The 21,026-nt window shown below is 20.7% G+C and overlaps 6 protein-coding genes across 6 annotated transcripts, besides 24 other annotated features; all 6 read right to left on the bottom strand. All coding sequences in view use genetic code 6, as the record gives it.

Moving 5' to 3' along the window:
* Positions 1–217: 217 nt before the first annotated feature.
* Positions 218–264: a microsatellite.
* Positions 265–1,961: 1,697 nt separating this feature from the next.
* On the bottom strand, positions 1,962–4,327 carry IMG5_162340 (progesterone immunomodulatory binding factor 1, putative; the record flags this gene model as incomplete). The annotated part of the gene is made up of 4 exons (XM_004030319.1): positions 1,962–2,394; positions 2,527–2,758; positions 2,807–3,653; positions 3,773–4,327. The coding sequence occupies 4 exons, from the start codon at positions 4,325–4,327 to the stop codon at positions 1,962–1,964; spliced, it is 2,067 nt and encodes a 688-aa protein (XP_004030367.1).
* Positions 2,408–2,481: a microsatellite.
* Positions 2,470–2,521: a microsatellite.
* Positions 3,668–3,748: a microsatellite.
* Positions 4,328–4,984: 657 nt separating the features above from the next.
* IMG5_162330 (hypothetical protein) lies at positions 4,985–6,660 on the bottom strand. Its single transcript, XM_004030318.1, has one exon. The coding sequence runs from the start codon at positions 6,360–6,362 to the stop codon at positions 5,844–5,846; it is 519 nt and encodes a 172-aa protein (XP_004030366.1). The 5' UTR covers positions 6,363–6,660; the 3' UTR covers positions 4,985–5,843.
* Positions 6,661–7,891: 1,231 nt separating this feature from the next.
* Positions 7,892–7,960: a microsatellite.
* Positions 7,909–7,972: a microsatellite.
* Positions 7,910–7,998: a microsatellite.
* Positions 7,954–8,018: a microsatellite.
* Positions 8,019–8,361: 343 nt separating this feature from the next.
* IMG5_162320 (hypothetical protein) lies at positions 8,362–10,746 on the bottom strand (the record flags this gene model as incomplete). Its single annotated transcript, XM_004030317.1, has 5 exons — positions 8,362–8,726; positions 8,767–8,973; positions 9,027–9,118; positions 9,251–10,307; positions 10,530–10,746. The coding sequence occupies 5 exons, from the start codon at positions 10,744–10,746 to the stop codon at positions 8,362–8,364; spliced, it is 1,938 nt and encodes a 645-aa protein (XP_004030365.1).
* Positions 9,146–9,231: a microsatellite.
* Positions 10,747–10,988: 242 nt separating the features above from the next.
* Positions 10,989–11,031: a microsatellite.
* A 16-nt stretch (positions 11,032–11,047) lies between these two features.
* Positions 11,048–11,116: a microsatellite.
* Positions 11,117–11,619: 503 nt separating this feature from the next.
* Positions 11,620–13,807, bottom strand: IMG5_162310 (hypothetical protein; the record flags this gene model as incomplete). The annotated part of the gene is made up of 2 exons (XM_004030316.1): positions 11,620–13,038; positions 13,168–13,807. 2 exons carry the CDS (start codon positions 13,805–13,807, stop codon positions 11,756–11,758), a joined length of 1,923 nt encoding a protein of 640 aa, XP_004030364.1. The 3' UTR covers positions 11,620–11,755.
* Positions 13,808–14,461: 654 nt separating this feature from the next.
* Positions 14,462–14,495: a microsatellite.
* Positions 14,496–14,515: 20 nt separating this feature from the next.
* Positions 14,516–17,949, bottom strand: IMG5_162300 (hypothetical protein; the record flags this gene model as incomplete). Its single annotated transcript, XM_004030315.1, has 5 exons — positions 14,516–14,700; positions 14,754–14,924; positions 14,990–17,231; positions 17,525–17,847; positions 17,890–17,949. 5 exons carry the CDS (start codon positions 17,947–17,949, stop codon positions 14,587–14,589), a joined length of 2,910 nt encoding a protein of 969 aa, XP_004030363.1. The 3' UTR covers positions 14,516–14,586.
* Positions 14,956–14,988: a microsatellite.
* Positions 17,233–17,385: a microsatellite.
* Positions 17,941–18,006: a microsatellite.
* Positions 17,949–18,006: a microsatellite.
* A 117-nt stretch (positions 18,007–18,123) lies between these two features.
* Positions 18,124–18,171: a microsatellite.
* A 75-nt stretch (positions 18,172–18,246) lies between these two features.
* On the bottom strand, positions 18,247–20,855 carry IMG5_162290 (hypothetical protein; the record flags this gene model as incomplete). The annotated part of the gene is made up of 7 exons (XM_004030314.1): positions 18,247–18,354; positions 18,435–18,655; positions 19,536–19,623; positions 19,828–19,837; positions 19,974–20,032; positions 20,742–20,811; positions 20,848–20,855. The coding sequence occupies 7 exons, from the start codon at positions 20,853–20,855 to the stop codon at positions 18,247–18,249; spliced, it is 564 nt and encodes a 187-aa protein (XP_004030362.1).
* Positions 19,418–19,471: a microsatellite.
* Positions 19,418–19,474: a microsatellite.
* Positions 19,647–19,697: a microsatellite.
* Positions 20,263–20,328: a microsatellite.
* Positions 20,683–20,740: a microsatellite.
* Positions 20,685–20,727: a microsatellite.
* Positions 20,690–20,727: a microsatellite.
* Positions 20,856–21,026: the final 171 nt, after the last annotated feature.

Here is a 21,026-nt window from a genome sequence, read left to right as displayed (position 1 = left end):
TATTTTTTATTTATAATTTAAAAAATTAAAATTTATTTTATATAATTATTCTAGAAACTTTATTTATTTTTCATATACATTTAATAAAACTAAGTTAATTATTTTATTATTTTTTTTAAATTTTAAATTTTAATTAAAGTATACATTTTTTTTATTATTATTTCTTCTTATAAATATATAAAATTTAACATTGAATATAAAATATTGAAAATATTTTTTTAAAAAAATTTACATAATTTAAAAAACATTCTATAATAATTTAAATTATTTTATAGTATATCAATAAAACAATAATTATTAATTTATTATAATAAAAAATAAAAATCTAAATTGGAAATCAATTTTTAATGCTATAAAATATATAAATATTATTATATTAATTATATCTATTTTTAAGATTTTTTTATTCCATTTTTCACTTTTAATTAATTATAATTTATTGTTTATAAAAATTCATATTATTTTGATTAATAAAATATTAAAAAAATTAATTATATTTAATATTATCTTCATTTAATTGCTGATATTTTTTATAATATATGATATTATTAAAACAAAAAAATATAAATAATAATAATAAATATGATAAAAAGGTAAATTAATATTGATTATTTATATATTACAAAAAATATAACAAAATATATTATATTATAAAATATAAAAAAAATAATAAATATTATTTAATTACTTTTATTAAATTATAATTTTTATATTTTTCTTGTAATTTTTTTTTATAATTGCTGTTTATATGATAATAAATGCCATATTAATTTATTTTAAATTTAATATCCTTATTTAAAAAAATAAAGAAAATACAAAAAAATTATTTATGAATAATACATAAAAACTAATAATTATTATATTTTATTATTTTGAAATAAAATAAGTATAAAATAAAATTTAAAAAACTTTTTTCTTTTTTTAATAATTGAAAAAAAAAATAAAAAAATATATAAAATATATAAAAAAATATATTTTTTTTTAATTAAAGAAATAATTTAGTATATATATATATTTTTTTTTATATTAAAAAAAAAAAAAAAAACCTCATTTTTATATACTTTTCTTAAACAAATTATTTTATCCTCTAAAATCGTTTTTTCTAAATTACCATAAAACGTAGTAAATATTTTTAAATGCTTTATCAATATTTTCCCTTGTTTTTGCCCCAGTTAATACAATTTTCCCTGAAACAAAAATCAAAAGTACAATTTTTGTATTAAATTCCCTATAAATTAACCCTGGAAAGATTTCCGGTTCATACTAAACATATTATTTATGATTTTCTGCTAATAAATCTAAATTAATAGGGAACTTTACATCAATAGATCCTACAATGTTTTATATTTTAAAATCTACAAATTAAACCGGAAATCCTATTTTTTATATAATCTTGGCATATTTCCTTGATGCCCTATTTGAATCTTCTTCTGTTTTTGCCCCTGTGCATACCATTTTTCCGCTTCCAAAAATTAATGCGGTTGTTTTTGGATCCCTTAATCTCATTATTACAGCGGCGAATCTTTTTGGATTATATTCGGCGTTTCGGGCACGTAATGCGATTGTTTTTAAGTCTAATTTTACGTTTAAATTTACAGTAGAAACTATGTTTTGAAGAACTGGTTGTAAATTTTGGCCCATTTATTTATCAATTTAATCGATATTATATGGTTAGTCTTTTTATATTATTTGTTATTATTATTATTATTGTAGTTTAGGAATTTATAATTTATCAGATATCATTTTTATTTATTGTTATAAAATAAATATAATTAAAATTAATTTTAATTTTATATTAAATATAAATGTATGATATATATATATTTTTTGATTCTATTAGATATATATACAATAAAAAAACTTTTAAAATTTATTTGTCTATATATATAATATATAGTGAATATATATTTATATTTTAAATTTTAAGCAAATTAATATAAAATTCAAAAATATAAAAAAACTCATTTTTTTAATGTATTTTTTAATTTTTGAGCCCATTAAGGAACTAAATTATTTTATTATTAATAAACAGCATTATTAAACGAATTATTATGACTTTTTTAACCTGAACCATTTAATTTATAATTAACAGGGTCTATATTACCTTTACTAGAAAGAATTTCTTAAATTTAAATAAGAACATCTTTTACATTACTTTATATATTTTCTCTATCAGCCTGTGCTAATTTAATAAGTAAACTTTAAATGTTTTATATGTTTTCCCTTCTAATGAGTAGTTTTTTAACATCTCCTTCCACTCTATAATATTATTCTTTAAGTAAATTATATTCCTCTTTTATATTTTAATAATCTTAATCAGATTTTTTTAAAGCTTATTTATATGAAAATATTTCTTTTTCTTTTTCTTCTATTTAAGAGATAACAAACGAATAGCTAAAAAATTAACATAAAACATAAATATTAATAAAAATGAAATTTAATAAAAATAAATTAATATATATTTAAATTTAATAATAATAATAATAATAATAATAATAATAATAATAATAATAATAATAATTAAACGGTTAAGAAGATCTATCAATTAAATCTTTAGCAACTCTTAATTCATCTTAAGTTTTTTCTAAATCATCTTTTAAACATTTTATTTATTTAATTAAACCTTCATTTTCTTTCTATTTACTTTAAAGTCTTTAAGCTAGACTTATAGCTTATTTTATTCTTCTTTTATTACTAGTAGGTGCACTATTTAAAGTTTAAATATAAACATTTTCCTCGTCATAAGGATTAGAACTACCTGCTACATATAAAATTAATATAAAATATATATGTAAATTATATATACCTAATCCCATAACTGCTTCATCTATTTCCTTTTCTATAGACTCATAATTTCTTAGTTATTCTTTACATACAGCTAATTCAGCTTTAATTTATGCTTGATTTTCTTTTGCTGAATTTTCCGCTTTATAGTACTCGGCTCTTAATACATTAGTTTTTTCCCTAAGCATTTCGTTTTCTAATTTCAAAGCCTTCATTCCTGCTAAGTTTTCCTCATAAAGATTAGATATACGTTCATATTCTTCACTTTTTAATCTTAATTAAATTCTTATTTCACCTAAATCTGCTTCAACGCGTTTTTAAAGAACTCTATTTTCAATTAAAATGGACTCATAGGAGGATTATTTTTCCCTTAATTGTCCTTATAAGCTTTCGCATTTTATTTCTAGTTCTTCTTTAGTATCTTTAAGGAATCTAAGCTGCTTTTCGTAAATATCAATGAGATTATTTTTGGTACTTTCAAGTTCGAAAGCATGTCTTTCTCTTAATTCTCCTATTTCTTTGTGTATTCTTTTCTCGAAATCGACATTAGCGGTATTTCGGTGATTTAACAGTTAAAATAAATACTCTGCGGCCTAATCTTTGGCTTCTTAGTATTCTTTTTATAATCTATCAATTCGGTCTTCACATCTTTTATTTTTTTCAATTAATTATATATTTTCTTTAGTTAAATAATCTTTGTCTTATATTAAAAGCTCGTTTTTTCGCCTTAAATCATCAGTTACTTTATATACATCAGAAAGTAAATTTTTTCCATCTTAATCAGCATTATAGAACCCTATTTTTTCTTCCAAAAGGAATTTTTCTTATTCTATTTATTTATATTTTCTATTTAATTCATCATATGCAGACTTTTAAATAAGTTTATATATATTTATTTATAATTATAAATATAATTGTAAATATATATATATATATATATATATATATATATATATATATATATTTATTATTATTATTATATTTTTACTCCTTTTTCTCTCAATATATCTAATTCTTCTTACATTTTAAGAAGTTCCATTTCAAGTGCTTTTCTTGAATTTTCGTAATTTAATAAATGCCTTTTATGATCTTCTTCTTTATCGTTTAACATTCTTGTAGAATGTTCTAATTCTCCTAATAATTAATTTTATTTATCTCCATTTTTTCTTAATTCATCTCTTAGTCTTTATATTTCTTTTTTCTATAAATCGTTTTCTTTTTTAAAAGGGTATAATAATTCCCATACATTCACTAAAATCCATTCATTAGTAGGTAAGTCCTTTTCTGGTAAATCTCTAAGCCTTAAGTATACATTTTCGGGTACTAATCCTGAAAGCATGTCCCTTACTTGGGCTAAGGCTTCCTTTATTAAAGGAATTTAACCTTCTACATGTATAGTTTTTGCCTTGATTTATTTAATTTAGTTTAATAAAGCCTCCTCTTGTCGCTTAAAATCATTCGCAAGAGTAACCTTTTCATGATCAAAATGTACTTTTTATCTCTATATTTCATTATTTAAGTATTAATTTTATTTTTCTAACATACTTATTATAGAAGAGTATTTAGCTTTTAAGTTTATAGTATCTAGTTCAGGTATTTGGGTATTTATTGGGGGATTTTAGACTTATTATTGCTATTAGAAAAAAGAATTTTATTATTATTTAAAAATTTATTAATTTTATTATTATTATTATTAATATAGTTTTTAAGCTTCTAATTCTTATTTTAAAATTTTTGATGAACTTAATGAATCATGATGATTCTTTTTTTTTTTTTAGCTTTTTTTTTTAAAAAAATTATTTTTTTTACGTCTAAATCATTCTCACTTTCACTTATTGATATTCCACCATTTTCGAATAGTTTAAGTTCTTCTTGTGTAAAGGTATTTTTATCAATCTTTTTTTATATATATATATGTTTAATTTTAAAAATACATTTAATTCTTTCATTAAACTTTATACGTCTTTTTTTCTTTACATTTTTATTTATATATATTTTTTTTAAATTGTTTTTTTTTTTAAAAAAAAATATATAATTAATATATTTTTAATAATTTTTTTTAAATAAAAAAGATGATTTATATAAAAAAAAAACTATAAATAAAATAATTTTTTTTCATTATTTATCACAATTAATATTATAAACCTAATCTTTTTCTTATTAAACTTAATCTTCCCAATCATGAACTTACATAAATACATCTTCAATACTCGCATTTTAAATTCCAAAATCATCCACAAACTCCCAAATATTACCTAACATTCGTTTTTCTTTAAAAACCTAAAAAGCTTTCTTCACCTACTCCTAATCTCCTAATTTAAAGCATATTTTATTCTCTAATATATCCGCTTCGAATTACTTAAATCCCATAAAATCTTAAAAAAACTAAACCACTTATTATACCTTCTACTATTATTTTACCTAAATAATCATTTTATAACCTCCACCTAATATATTTTTTAAATAAAGGGAATTTCCTACACATTTAAGCTAACCTTTAGATAAAATGCCGATTCTATCACTCAAAATATCCGCTTCTTCCATTGAATGAGTACATAAAATAATACACTTATCCTATCTTAGTTCTTATATAAGCTCCCATATATCCTTCCTTACATTCACGTCTAAGCCAGTAGTCGGTTCATCTAAAAGAATTACAAGAGGATTACCTAGGCTACAAATTGCTATGGAAAGCCGCCTTTTCATTCCTCCTGAAAATTTTCCTGATTGCACATTTTGAAAATTTTCTAGTTTAATTTTGGATAATATTTCATCTATTTTCTAATCTAATATATTTTTTTGAATTCCCTTTATTCGCCCAAAAATCTTCAAATGTTCCCTGGCAGTGATTTTTTCCCACAAAATATCAAACTAAGGACAAAAACCCATTTTTTATTAAATTTCCTTTATATTATTATATTCTATAATTTCCATATCTCCAAAAAATATATTGCCACTAGTTTATTTTATTTAGCCTGAAATAATATTTAAAAGTGTACTTTTGCCAGCTCCATTATGACCTAAAAGTGCAAAAATCTCGTTTTTTTTTATTTAAAAAGTCACGTTTTGTAAAGCTCTTATTTATCTATTTTTTCTTAAGATAAAGTTTTTACATAAATCGACTATTTTTATTGAAAAAATGTCGTTTTTTTAAACATCTTATTCTTCTTATTATAAAGTATTATATACGTTATTTCTTTCTAATTATACTGTTAAATGTTCTTTTTAATTTTCTTCTATACTGTCTTCATTTTAATCATTAATTTCTGCATCGTTTGATTATTATAATAAAAGAAGTAATGATTTATTTTTATGACCATTTTTTTTTTTAAAAAAAATAAAAAAATTTTTAATAAAATAATTCCAAGGCAACTTTATACCACGATTTCCTTCCAAAACAGCATCAAAATAAATCCCTAAACCCATATATATACAGAAATTGCAAAATAATAAAAAAAACACAAATACCCCACTAGGTATTTTAAAAGAAACATTTTTTTATTACAAAGCCATCTCTTAGAAAAAATCTTTGATTCCATATCCATTTCCATAAATCCACATTTGGAAATTATAGTCATATTTCTTGCCTGCTTTTTGCCCTATAATGTAAAAAAGAAGCGTGAAATTAAACGGAGAGTATAAATGTAACAAAATCAATATAAAAGTAGTAAAAGAATCCCTATTTATGTCATAAAGGTTCGGAATTATGCCTAAAAACGGCTGGTTTATAAACACTTGGAGGATAACTGCAAAAAGCACAAAAAAATATGAAAAAGTATAACTTTTATTTACGCTTTTTACTAAAGTAGATATTAAAAAAGCGAATGATTACATCGAAAGTCCGAAAAGTAAAAAATAATTAGGCAATATGATAAAATTACAATCAAGAAAAAACCTAAATTTAAAAATATAGGAAAAAATTATTTCAATTAAAGATGCAAGTCCTATTAAAATTGCACCGGTTATAAAAAAAGATAAAAAATAAGCTAAATGGGAAACTCCATATACATTTAAACCTATTCGAATTTTTTTTACTTTTTCTTTCATTAATTCAGCCTAAAATTGCATATATAAATACATTGGTATCAAAAAATAAAAAAAAGAACCAAATTAATTCACTACATCAAAGCCTTTTTTAAATCGGGAAGGAACCTCGGGAAAAACACGCCATTTAAAGTGCATTTATATAATTGAATCTTACTCTTTTTCTGTTTAAAGATTATCTTAGGAAATATTTAGGTATTTAAGTATAGCATTATCTATAAAAAATTTTATAGAAATCAAAAAGTTGTCATGAAAAATCGGATAGGAAGATTCAGTATCTTAAAGATCTATAAAATTGAATGTATTATTATAAATAATATAATAAAAAAAAGTCGTGTTGAAATCATTTATATTTTTTCCGTTATCAAAAGTAACATTCTTTTTTAATTAAAGTCTAGGCTTTTGGCAGTTTATGATCATTTTTTTTTCTTAAGAAGTGGAAGGGACTTCTACATAACTATCAGTACAAAAAACAATACCGTAATTTAAAAATCCCTAGTTTTGAGGATCCGATATATATTTTTGATATTTTTAATTATATTCAGTACCATTTTAAGAACTTAAAACATTTTTGAATTCTTATATTGGAATTTAGTTTATTTCAGATATATATTAAAGTACAAAATCTATCCAAGGTTCATTTTTACCTATAATACCATATATAAAAGAAAAACAATCCGGATCAAGGGAATACTACTAGCATGAGGGAAGAAAAGATAAGTTGTGAATTTGTGTATTTGTTAGCATTTGGGAATTTTAATTATCTAGAATATATTAAAATATAAGTATTAGTATACATATTAAGATTGGAAATAATAAAATAAATAATATTAGTTTGTAGTTTCGTTTGTATAAAATGTAATTTTTATATAAAAGGACTTTTGTATGTTCAAATGTAGAAGGATATTTAATTTCTATATTTTATTCGTCTTGGCTATTTTATTGTTGAATGCTTTAGTAATGTTAGTCTATAAATAATTCTTAAGTTGTGTTTTAATTCATATTGTTAAGAAAAAAAAACTTTTTTTTAATATATATCTCTATATATATTAATTTTTTTTTTAATATATATTTCTAAAAATATATATATAAATATATATAAATATATATATATATATATATATATATATATTTTTATATATATTTTTAATTTCTTTATTATATATTTTAATAAATTTTTTAATTTCTTTTTTTCATCGATTTTTGTTTAAAATATAAAAGAATTTTATAATACATAAAATTATGTATACAATTTTTTTTATGGATATAAGTAAATATTTAAAGATAAAAAAAGTTTATTATTTATTATAATAATATTTTTTTAAAAAAATTTACTTAAATTATACTTTCATATAATAGTTAAACTAAAATAAATTCTAATAATATATATAAAGATAAAGGATTTAAATATTAGTTTTTAGAATATTTTTTAGTTTTTCAAAAAAAAAATAATAATAACAAATAATTATAATATTTTAAAAAAGAAAATAAATAAAAAATATAATAATAAACAAAATATGTGATAAAAAAAAATCAAAATTCATATAAAGAATAAATAATGTTTTTATATTTTTCCTTAGTCTAATATCTTTTGAGTTTTCCGCAAGGTAAAATCAATCCTAAAGTCTAAAAAGGTATTTTTTCAATATGAACTTTCCTTAAAATCTCATATTAAAATAATCCTTTATCTTTAGCTAATTTTTAAATATCTTAAAGTATTTCTTCACAACTTTTCACTTAACCTTTCCTAAGAACAACTATGCCTACTAAATATTTTTAAAAGCTATCCCCATGTACGTATATATCACTAATGCAAGGTACTTGCATATATATTTTTTCTAAATTTTCAGGACAAAAATATTCTCCATTTGAAAGTTTGAATATATTTTTTCTATTATCTTTTTTTTTTGTAATAAAATAAAAAAATTAAAAATATACCTATTATTTTAATAGACCCATTTTCCCTTAAATGAACTATATCTCCTGTATGTAACCACCCGTTTTTATCAATCTCCTTTCTTGTTTATTCATCATTATTTAAATATCCATCAAAAACACTAAATCCTCTAATATACAATTCTCCTTTAGCTCCATCTTTATCGTCAGTAAAATAGTTCATTTCAGATACATCAACAATTTTAAATTCTAAAACAAAATAAAATAAAATAATAAATAGCAAAAAAATATAAAAAAAAAACCTATGTTAATGGTAGGTCCTCCTACATGCCCAGGTGTTGAATCTAGAGGATTACTCATAAAAGCAGGTCCTGTAGACTAAGTCAATCCATATCTATCTTAAAAAACAAAAATAATATTAATATATAGATTAATATATAGATTAATATATATATATATATATATATATATATATATATATATATATATATATATATATATATATATTTAATAGGAAAAAAATTACACTTAAATAAACTAGAAACCAAACATAATTTATAATCGTTCCTATACATGTGGAAAAACAGGAGCCCCACTAGAAAATGCTAATCTAACTTTACCACCTATAGAGTCTTAAATTTCACCAAAAACCATTTTATCTAAAAAAAAATGCTAAACATCAGCCACTCCTGAATTTTTAAAATTCTAAAGTTTTTTTTCGAAAGCTTTTTCGTTTATCCATTTTGAAATCCCTTCAGCTTTTTCGAAATACTACATATATATAGTCTCATATAATTTATTATATATCTAAGGCACAGAACAAAGTATTGTAGGCTGTAAGATTCTCAAATCTTCATTCAAATTTTCTATGTCCCCACTATAAAACCCTACCGCACATCCTCCAAAAAGACAGCCGTATACACCCACTCTTTCATAAATATGAGAAAGTGGCAAATAACTAAAATAAACGTCATTTTAATTCAATTTTATATACTAATTGTTTACCAATACGGCTAAAAAACTAACTATATTTCTATGGGAAATTAGAGCTCCTATATATTTCCCGTTTTATTGATTTAGAGTAAAATTTATGGTCAAAACTTAATCAGGAGATACTAAAGGAATTTGAAGATTGTGAAAAAGTGCGCCTTTTTTAATAACAGAATCAAAAGTGAAAAAATTAATTTGAAAGTTATTCAAAAAAAAACTCTATTCATCAAAACTAACTATATTTTTTAAATTTACTAATTACTATATGTTGTTTTTTTGCATTATTTTAGTTATTTTATTTAATTATTTACTTCCGCAAAATAATGTACTTATTTGCGTTTATTCGAAAATTTATAATAAGTCTTCCACCCGAATTTTCTCAGGGATACATACACTAGTGTAATTATATAAACAACATGCACAGTCTAATATTATCCATTCATCAGAGTTTTTACCCCATATTCCTATAACATTCATTTCACGATAACCATTTTGTTATATTTTTTAAGCTAAATTTAATACATGTATGCCTGAAGCTAAATTTTAACATAAAAAATGTACTTCTGAATATGTTTTAAATATATATTTTTTCTCTTAATTAAGAGGATTTTATTCTTTGTTTTTTTATTTATCAATTAAATTTTCTTGTAAGTGTCTTAAACTTTATTTTTCACTATATGACAGTGGATTTATTCTTGTATTTTTTTCGAATTCATGTTTTTATAATTATTAATTTATTTATTTATTATTTTCGCAAATAAATAAATTTGGAATTTTATTGTTTTCTATTTAATATATTTTCTGTAAATTTTAACCGATATTATTTTATTATGTTTTTATAGAACCCAAGCATTTATTTGAGGGATACTCATTAAATGATTTTAATAAAACATCTTACATTGTATATATATCGCTATCTGGGGATGATATTAAATTGTCTAAACTTAATGGATTTCGGTATATTGGTGATTCACCTGCTAGTTTTTCACTTATTGGGACAGAATAAACTATTTTTGTGGGTATATTCCCCATTTTTATATTTTTATATATATAAATATATATATTGACTTTTATTAAGTATATTTAGTTATTGTTTATATATATATGATTTTTATATTTTTAAAATTTGAATATAAATTGAATTTAAAAATATTTTAAATTTATAAGTTATAAATTATATAAATTTTTAAATATTATTAATTTTCTATAAAAATTAAAAAAAATATATATATAATTTTTTTTTTTTATATTAATTTTTTCTGTATTAAAGATATTATTTTAGTAATTTATATATTTTATAAATTTATAATTTATAAAAATATTTATTTAATTTTATATAATATATATAATAAATAGTTATATATATATATATATATATATATATATATATATATATATATATTAAAAATTTAATCATTTTCATTATCATTTAATTTTTCTTTGATTTAAATTATTTAGTAATATTTATTATTTTTAATTATACTAATTATTTAATAATATTGTTTTCTGATATTATATTCTATAATCATATTAATTTCATTTATCTAGTCTCTTATTTTTATAGTATTAATAAATGATTTTTAATCTTTAAATTTAAATTTAATCTAAATTTATTATTATATATCAAAAGTTTTAATTTATTAACTTAAGAAATATATTTTTTTTTTATATATATTATTATACATTTCAATTATCTAAATAAATTTTAATAAAATTTTATAAGACGAATATAATTTTTTTTTACAATTCATTTAATATAAAAAAAAGTCATTAATACATTTTTTCCCACTTTTTATGTCATCTCGATTGAGATTTTTAAAATATTTTTAGAATTTAAAAGATTTGATAAATAAAAAAATATATATATTTTATGAATAAATAATAAATTAATAAAAAAAAAAAATATTAAATAATATGTATATAATTATATTATGAATACATATTTATATATATATATAATATAAATATTTATTAATAATATAAAAAAAAAATTATATATATTTAAAAAAATTACTTAATTTATTTTTATAAATAAATATCTTCAATCATTATAATAATTCCTAACTATTTTACTAATAGTTTTTAGAACACTAGCATCTTCAATTGTTGGTGGAATATTAACAATTTCTTAATTATCAACCATTTTCTTTAATATGTTTCTCAAAACTTTTCCACTTCTAGTTTTCGGTAATTTCTCTACTAAAATACAATTATTAAAGCTTGCCACTGGTCCTATTATTTTTCTCACAATTAATACACATTCTTTCTAAATTTCCTCCTAACTTTTATTCAACCCCTCTTTCAATACTACAAACCCAACTGGAATTTCCCCTTTAAATTTATCCTGTTTAGCCACTACTGCAGCCTCTACTATATCTCTATTATTCAGCAAGCTTTCTTCTATAGCTCCTGTAGAAAGCCTATGTCCTGCAGTATTTATAATATCATCTATTCTTGACATAACATTAAGGTATCCATCAATATCATAATATCCCGAATCTCCTGTTTAATAATATCCAGGGGCATCTTTTAAGTATTTTTCGATAAAAGCATCTTCGTTATTATATAAAGAGAGCATAAAAGAAGGTGGCATAGGTAATTTTACACAAATTTTTCCCAATTTCCCTGGCGCTGTAATAATCTAATTATTTTCATCTAAAATATTAATAACATAACCAGGTACTGGTTTTACTACACTCCCAGGTTTTAAAGGCCATGTATGCAAATTTTTAAAATTGCAAGACATTTACCACCCACTTTCAGTCTACCAATAATTGTCATTCACAAATACACCCTAACAAACTGATTTTATCCAATTATAAGTTGGCACATCGCACCTTTCTCCCGCTATAGAAATAGTCGTAAGACTCGAAACATCATATTTTTGTATCCAAATTCCCTAAGGATCGTCTCTTCTCATTGCCCTTAAGGCTGTAGGAGCCGTAAAAAGCCCTTTTACTTTAAAATTTTCCACTAATCTCCATAAAGCTCCAGGATTTGGAGTATTTGGCTTTCCTTCATAAAGAACAGTTGAAGCTCCCACTAGTAAAGGTCCATATACGATAAAGGAATGTCCCACAACCCATCCGATATCACTACTAGCGAAATAAGAATCCCCTTTTTCAATATCCATTATATGTTTCATTGACCAACACAAAGCCACTGCAGTACCACCTGTGTCTCTGACTATTCCTTTCGGAGTTCCTGTTGTTCCGGAAGTGTATAAAATGTATAAAGGATGGTCGCCGTTTACTTAAACACATGGGACGTTTTTTTATTATTTTTTGGCCCAAATAAGTTAACTTTCATAATCGTAATCAATTCCTTAATTTATTTTTTAAGTTTATTAAAATTCCCTTTATTTTATAAGTACTTTTGGGTTAATTTCCTAATTTTTATTTTTCGCAATTTATAAAGCTTCATCTAGTATACTTTTGTAATCTATAATTTTACCCTAAGGCTCTATTCCAACCGAGGCTGTCAAAATAAGTTTTGGTTTACAATCTATAATTCTATTAGCCAATTCTTAAGCTGCAAAACCACCAAAAACAACTGAATGAAGAACTCCAATTCTTGAACAGGCTAACATTCCGAATACAGCCTCAGGAATCATAGGCATATAAATAATTACCACATCATCTTTTTCTAAACCGAATTTTTAATATATTAAAGAAAGATTATTTACGTTTTCATGTAATTCTTTGTATGTATATATTTTTTCTTAATTTAAATATGCACTATACCAATTTAAAGCAGGTTGGTGGCTTTATTAAGGTAAATGACGGTCTATGCAATTATGACACATGTTTAATTAAGCATCTTTAAACCAACGCCATAAGCCAGGGTTTGAGTTGGACTTATCAAGAATTTAGGATGGATAACTAAACCAATCTATTGCTTTTGATTGTTGGAACCAAAAACTTTCACGAGTATGGGGATTAGTGGATTACTCGTAGGCTATTTCGTATGCGTTTTGGGTTCGAGGAACTTATTCGGATGTAAATTTATATGATAAACACAGGAAATTAGTTTTTAAATATTTTTTTTATAGGGGTGTGAGTGTTTTAAATAGTCTTTTTATTAAGACAGACATTTTATTTATTTATATTTAAAAATTATAATATTTATATTAATAAATAAAACAAAAAAATAATTTGATGTTTTTTTTTTTATAGTTATTATAATTATTGAAAAGTATTTTATTAGATATAAATTAAAAAAAATCATTTTCTTTATTTTAAAATTATATATCTATTTAGTTACTTTTATTTTTATTTTATTAATTTTATATATAAATTTTAAATTTAGATAATTAAATAAAATAAAATAAATACAAATTTATTTTTATTTAATATGTTTTATTTATTTTTTATTAAAAAAAAAAAAGATAATGAAGCAAAATTTATATATATAAATATAAAAAAATCTTTCATTAAGGTTAATTTTTATTATCTGTTTTTTAAATAAAATTTTCTTATGATTTATATTATAAATGAATTTCTCCAAAATACATTTTTTTATTTATATACAGTTTTTAATTATTAATTTTATTTCATCAAAATATTTAAATTATTATACTAATTAACTTAATTACTTTGCAAATAATCCTCTTAATATTAAAAACAAATAAAAAATAAAAATTAAAAGCATTTCCAATAAAATTGAAATTAGTAAATAATTAATAGATTCTATAATAATAATATCAATTTAATTTACAATAGTATTAAGGAAAAAAAAAAAATTCGGATTATATTAATTATTATTTTATGATTAATTTTTATATAAACAATTTATATATTTTAGATAATTTTGGATTTTATAATTTTTTCTTTAATAAAATATATAATTTTTGTAAATATAATTTTCTCATCATCATAAATCTAATGCTTCTAATAATCCGTTTTGAATTAAATAATTTTTAATTTTATCATATCTTATAACTCCTGTGAATGAGAATTAAATAATATTATCTACTTTTACAGCTTTCTTTAATAATAATATAATTATATATTTATTAAGTTTTGATTTTTTTTTTTTACTTTTCCTTCCTTAAAACTAACTTAATTCTATAATTTTTTATAATTCAATCCTGCATTTTTCTCTTCTTCCTAAAGTAAAGCCAAAAATTTAGCTTAATCAAATGAATTATTATTACCAAATTATCCAAAAACAAAACTTTCTGCAATAAAAATAATACCTTTTCCTAAGTCCTAATAAAGTTATTTAATAAATAAAATTAGAATATATATATATATATATATATATATATATATACCTTCATTTATTAAGCATATTAACCCATATACGAGAAATAAATACTAGCTTCTTTTTCTGGTGTTTTAACGAAAACATTTTTATATTGCTAATTCTAGCTTAACAATTTAATTTAGAAATTTAAAATTTTCTACTTTTAATGTTCAGCTTCTTTTTTGTAAGACTTAAAATCAGTAAATATACATTAAGCAGTTGAAACAATTTCATTTTGAGTAATACCCCATAATTTTTATAAATCACTAAGTATTTAGGTTTCCTTTCCTAATCTTTCAATAGACTTTTCCCCTGCAACATAGTACAATCTTAGAATTCCGTCTGAAATTCTATGAGTTTTTAATAATTTAATAAATCCTACTTCACTAGTATTATCACAATGAGTACCACAACAAGCCTCTACATCAGTATCTTTAATATTTACTACTCTAAGTGAATTTCCTGGTACAATACCTCCTTAATATAATCTAAAACCATATTCTTTCTCAGCATCAGCTTTGTCCATGAAACTTTTTTTGATAGATAGTCCTTCTAAAACAATTGTATTAGCCTCACTCTCTATTGCGATTTCTTCAGCTTTAGTCAATGAAGAGAAATGAGTGATATCTAAATGGGCGTTTTCTAGAGTTTTTTTGGCACCATTTTACCACACGTGAGGACCTAATACTCTTCTGCATGCCGCAAATATAATGTGGGTGGCTGTGTGGTGATTTCTTAGAATTTTTCTTCTTTTTTCATCGATTTATCCTTATACTATTTTGCCAATATAATGACTGTTTTCAGGATTAGGAAGAGGTCTATCTAGTATATGTAGGACACATTTTCCTACTTTTTCTACATTTAATACATTATAGTGCTCTTTTTCAATTGTAAGTACACCTGTATCGTGTAATTGACCACCAGAAGTAGGATAAAAGGCTGATTAATCTAAAATAACAATATTTCTATTATTTGCATTTTTAATATCTGCGAATATATCAACTACCTTTGCATCAAAAGCTGAAGCTGAAAAACTCTCGTTGTAAAAAAGCGAAACTGTTTCAGGTAAATGAGCTGTTTTATATAAAATCTACTCAGGAGGCTTTGTTAATTTTTATTTTCTTAAATCCATTTCATACCATAAATTATCAGGTTATGAAAGACCTGTAATCTCAGAAATTGTATCTGGGGGCATTCCCCATGATTCTATGGCTACAATCCAGTCATTTAGGTTCAATTTATTTGTTTTTTGGAAAAGACGCTCTAGTTTTTACTTTTAAGCAGAATCTGTATTGGACCATTTTTCATATTCCATACGTATAATGGCATCAAAAGATTTATAAGGGAGAAAATCTCCATATAATTAGCTTAAGTCGAGTTTATGTTTTTCAAAAATTTCAGTAAATCCTTCAATTCCTCCTAGTTTTTCCCACCAATTATTTTTTTTTAAAATAGCGAAAACTCTTCTGATAATATTTCTTATATTGGAACCACCGCCAACATTAGAAGGAAGACATCCATCATAAATAGTGACAAAAGCTGTTCTTGTATGATCTAATATTATATATAATTCTTTTACTGGAGTAATAGCTTTTTTAGTATCTTCTACGTTCATTCCAATTGAATTCGCTACTTTCTCCCACGTTTTTTACATATCTTCAGATTCATCTGCATTTAAATGGCATGTATAAGGCCCTATTTTTTCCCAGACATCAGTATGAGTATCTATATTGAGTTTACTTTGTAAATATTTATATGCCTCTTGGAATACATCAAAATAAGAGGTAGGAGTTCCATTAATTAGCCAAGGAATTCTTTCCAAACCAATTCCTACGTCAATTACTGTAATATCTAGTTCTTCTAGTTTTCCGTCAGGATAGTATTTAAACATTGTAAAAACCATATTTCCAACTTCAAGCCCTTTTACAAAAATTTCAATCGAAGATCCCAAATTACCACCTCCTGACCATACATCTTCAATTAAAGTAATTTCGTCTTTTGGAACATCCATACCTTCAATTAACCATTACAAGTTAAATTCTACACACTCTTCACTGAAAAATACAAATTTGTCAGGATAGTTAAACGATTATATACCTAACATAACAAAACCAGAGTAGTGTCGACCGGTTAAACCAATGTTGTCTAAATCATTAAATCTAACGCAAAATTAAGGTTATATTAAAGGATTAGCAGGGGGCTATAATTCACCTGTTACACAATATGGTTGGAAACAATAAATACCAGCAGCAACAAAATCTACATCATTTCTATATATATTAAATTTATATATATAATTATATATATATTTATATAAATATTTATATATATATATTTATATATATATTTATATATATATATTTATATTTATTTTTATATTTTATATATTTTAGCATATATTTATATTTGTATATATATGTATATTTTTTTTTTATAAAAAACTTAATTAAAGAAAAATAATGCTATTATATGCTTTTTTTATATTAATCTAATTTTATTTTGTCGATTGAGTTTTTAAAAAATAATTAAAAATATATTTTTCATATTTTTGTTTATTTTTTACCTCCATCTAGCTGTTACTGGATAACGTTTTACGGTTGAACATGGAATTCTGGTAGATGTTAATGATTTTTCAAAAATATCCCATGCATCTTTGTATGTAATTTTTTTTCCCTTTTCTCCAATACCGGTTCCTTTTCCTATGAATGTATATTTTCCGACACACGGGGAATCTCCACAGGTGTCTTGCTTTTCAGATACTCTCCAGTAAAAGTTTCCGCATTTAGGACATTGGTTTCTTGTGTAACCAAATTTTTCAAATACTTTTGTAGGATAGTATTTTGAAGGGTTTTTTTAGAATTCTGGGCGACATATAGCTTTCATTTCCTTTATTTTTTGTTTTTTTTTTATTTTTTATTAGATTTTTACTTTTGCAGTTTTGGCGGGAACAAGCTTTATTTCATCAACTTTTTCGTCGAAATTATCCATTTTTTTTATTTGATATTTTTTTTTTATTATAATATTTTTTTATATGATTTTTTTTTTCTAAGTACTTCAAAAAAATATTTTATTTTATTTTTAATAAATTATTATAGTCTGAAAAAAAGATTTTTACGTAATCTATTTTGTCGTTTAATTATAATAAATTTACAAAAATGATTAAATATATCAACTAAAAATTAAATAATATAAAAACAAAAAATATAAATATTTCTTTGATCTAATATAATATAAATATTTATCTTTCAACATAAAATAATATTTTAATTAAAAAAGAATATAAAATCATATTTTTCCATCCATTCTTTCTAACCATAATTCAAAATCTTTATATTTTACTTAAAATCCTTATTATCCTCCTAAATTTGTAGTTGACTTTTATCTAGATATATTCTAAAATAGTTTAAAAAATAAATATTAAATTTAATTATAATTTTATAAATAATTTAAAATTTTAATAAATAAAAATTTACGGATAATAAAGAAACTTTGCTTTTAATTTCTTCTCCTCCGTTTTCAAATATTTAACAAAAATCAGAAAAATCGATTTCTTGCTAACTACTTTAACTTCTATCTATTAAATCTTCAATATCAATAATCAAATCGAATTCTTTTTTAATAATTTCCATTATTAATTTTTTTTTAACAAAACCACTTTTATCTATATTTCCTCCTAAGGCAACAAAGGCATCAACTTTTTATTTATTAAATTCACTGTATAATTAATATTTTTTTATTTACTAAATTCTATTTCCTCTTATTCCTATTATTGTTTATCTTCTCTTTTCAATTATAAATATAAATCACAAACATGAAAAAAGTCTACTTTTCTCAATTTTTTATAATTACAATATTAAGTAATTTTCTTCTTTAAAATATGTTAAGGAAATTTAAAATCATATTCTTTTATTTAAAAACACATATATATATATATATATATAAAATTAGAGAAAAATTAATATGATTTATAAATACATCTATATATTTCGTCTAAATCTTTTTATTCTAAATAGTTTGACTTTTAAAAATCGAATCTATTAAATAAATTTCTTAATGATTCTGCTTCTTATTTTTCTATTTCTAAATCTTTTAAAACTTAGCTAAGGAAATAGTCAACTTACTATTATTGTGCAGTGTTTCTTTTAATTTTTATAATAAAATAACGTATAAATTAATAATTTAAATTATAAAAAACCTTTTTCTAGATTAAGCGTTATATAAAATACTTTATCTTTAGGCCATTTTTTATAAAATATAAAAAATTAGTTTATTTATTAAAAATATTTTAATTTTATAATTATTTTATATAAAAAAAAGTAAACACAAAATTTTTATAATTATATTAAAAATAGGGATAAAATTTTTATTTATACAAAATAAAAATAATAAAAAGAATTATATAACTTTTTTAATAATCAAAAAACAAATAAAACTATTTTTTTTATTTAGATAAAAATATATTATATTTTTATATTAAATTTATATTATATATATTTTTATTTTTATTTATTATTTCTCTTTCTTTGATTTAAATCATGCCTAATTTGCAAGATCAAGCTTTTTATTTAAAATACATTCTCTCATTTTGCTCACATCTTAAGAACCTAAATAATCACTTGCTTTTAAGTTAATATTTTAAACAATTTTTTCCCAACTGTTTTTCTAAAAATATAATTTAAAAGAAAATATAATTAGTATATATATAATTATTTATATAGATATATTCATTTATATATTATATATTTTCTATATTTTTTTATACTTTCATATTTTATATATTTTAATTTACATAAGCTTTATTATTTCTAGATTCTACTAAAACTTCATTTTCTTAAAGATTAGCTTTTTTTTTTATCTAATTTATACTTCTCTTTCTCTATATATTATTTTTGTAATAAATATTATATTTTTATTTTATTTTTTACTTTTTCCAATTTTCTAAATATTGTTTTGATTTTTCTGTTTTTTATTGTTTTTATTATAATTCTGCATTTTACTTCTCTATTAATTACTTAGTTCTTTCAGCTTCTTCTTATTAAAGTTTTTATCTTCTTAAATCTTACTCAGTTAACTATATATAATTTAGGTTTTTTATTAAATAATATATAAAAATTTACTTGTTAAAGAGTTAAGTTATAATTTTGATTTTAAGATTATTAATTGTTAAAATCTTTAGATTTTTTTATATTAAAAATATAGTTTATTATATATTATTAAATATAAACCTTAATATTCTTATTATTCATTTTATTCTTAACATTATAATTATTCTTATTACCCACATGATTTTTATTATTCTAGTTATTCTTATTATTATTCTTATTTTTAATAATATTCTTATTATTATTAATCGTCTTAATATTATTATTCTTATTCTTAATTTTCTTCTTCTTTATTGTTCTAAGGTGTTTCTATTTTTAATATTTTATTTTTTGATATGAGTCAAAATTAAATTTATAATATTAATAGGATTTTTATAAATATATGTTTTTTTATATAAATACGTTATTAATTGATAATATTTTGATTATCTTCATTTTCAAAAAAGTCGTCCATTATATTAAATCTTATTTTTTTATTTTAAAAATTTTATAATTATATATTTTAAACAAAAAAAACAAAATATAATCGGAAAATAAAATATGTGAATATCGAATTTACTTTACATATTTAAAAATTAACAAAATAAATATAAAGATATAAATCATGTAATAATATTTTTTATTTATTAATTTAAAAAAAAAATTTTAAAATAAAAAAAAAATTATTTTTTAATATACAGGAATTCTCAATATATTTGCTGCATAATAATTAACTAAACAATATAAATCATATAAAATTACAATTATACTATAAAAAAGTATAAAAAATAATAGTAATTTTTACACTTTCATTAATTAAAAATTAAATTATATTTTAGGTAAAATATAAAAGGAATAAATATTTTTTAATTACCTGTAAATACGATATTTTAAATTTTAAAAAATTATATAAATTATTATATATAAAATTTATTTCATAATTAAAATACAAATATATTTATAAAAAAAAAAAATTATAATATA

The sequence above is a fragment of the Ichthyophthirius multifiliis genome (genome assembly GCF_000220395.1).
Source record: "Ichthyophthirius multifiliis unplaced genomic scaffold scaff_1120509251220, whole genome shotgun sequence".
In the NCBI taxonomy this organism is placed as follows: domain Eukaryota; phylum Ciliophora; class Oligohymenophorea; order Hymenostomatida; genus Ichthyophthirius; species Ichthyophthirius multifiliis.
Note: the sequence above shows the minus strand (reverse complement) of the source record. Positions and strands in the feature narration are given on the sequence as shown.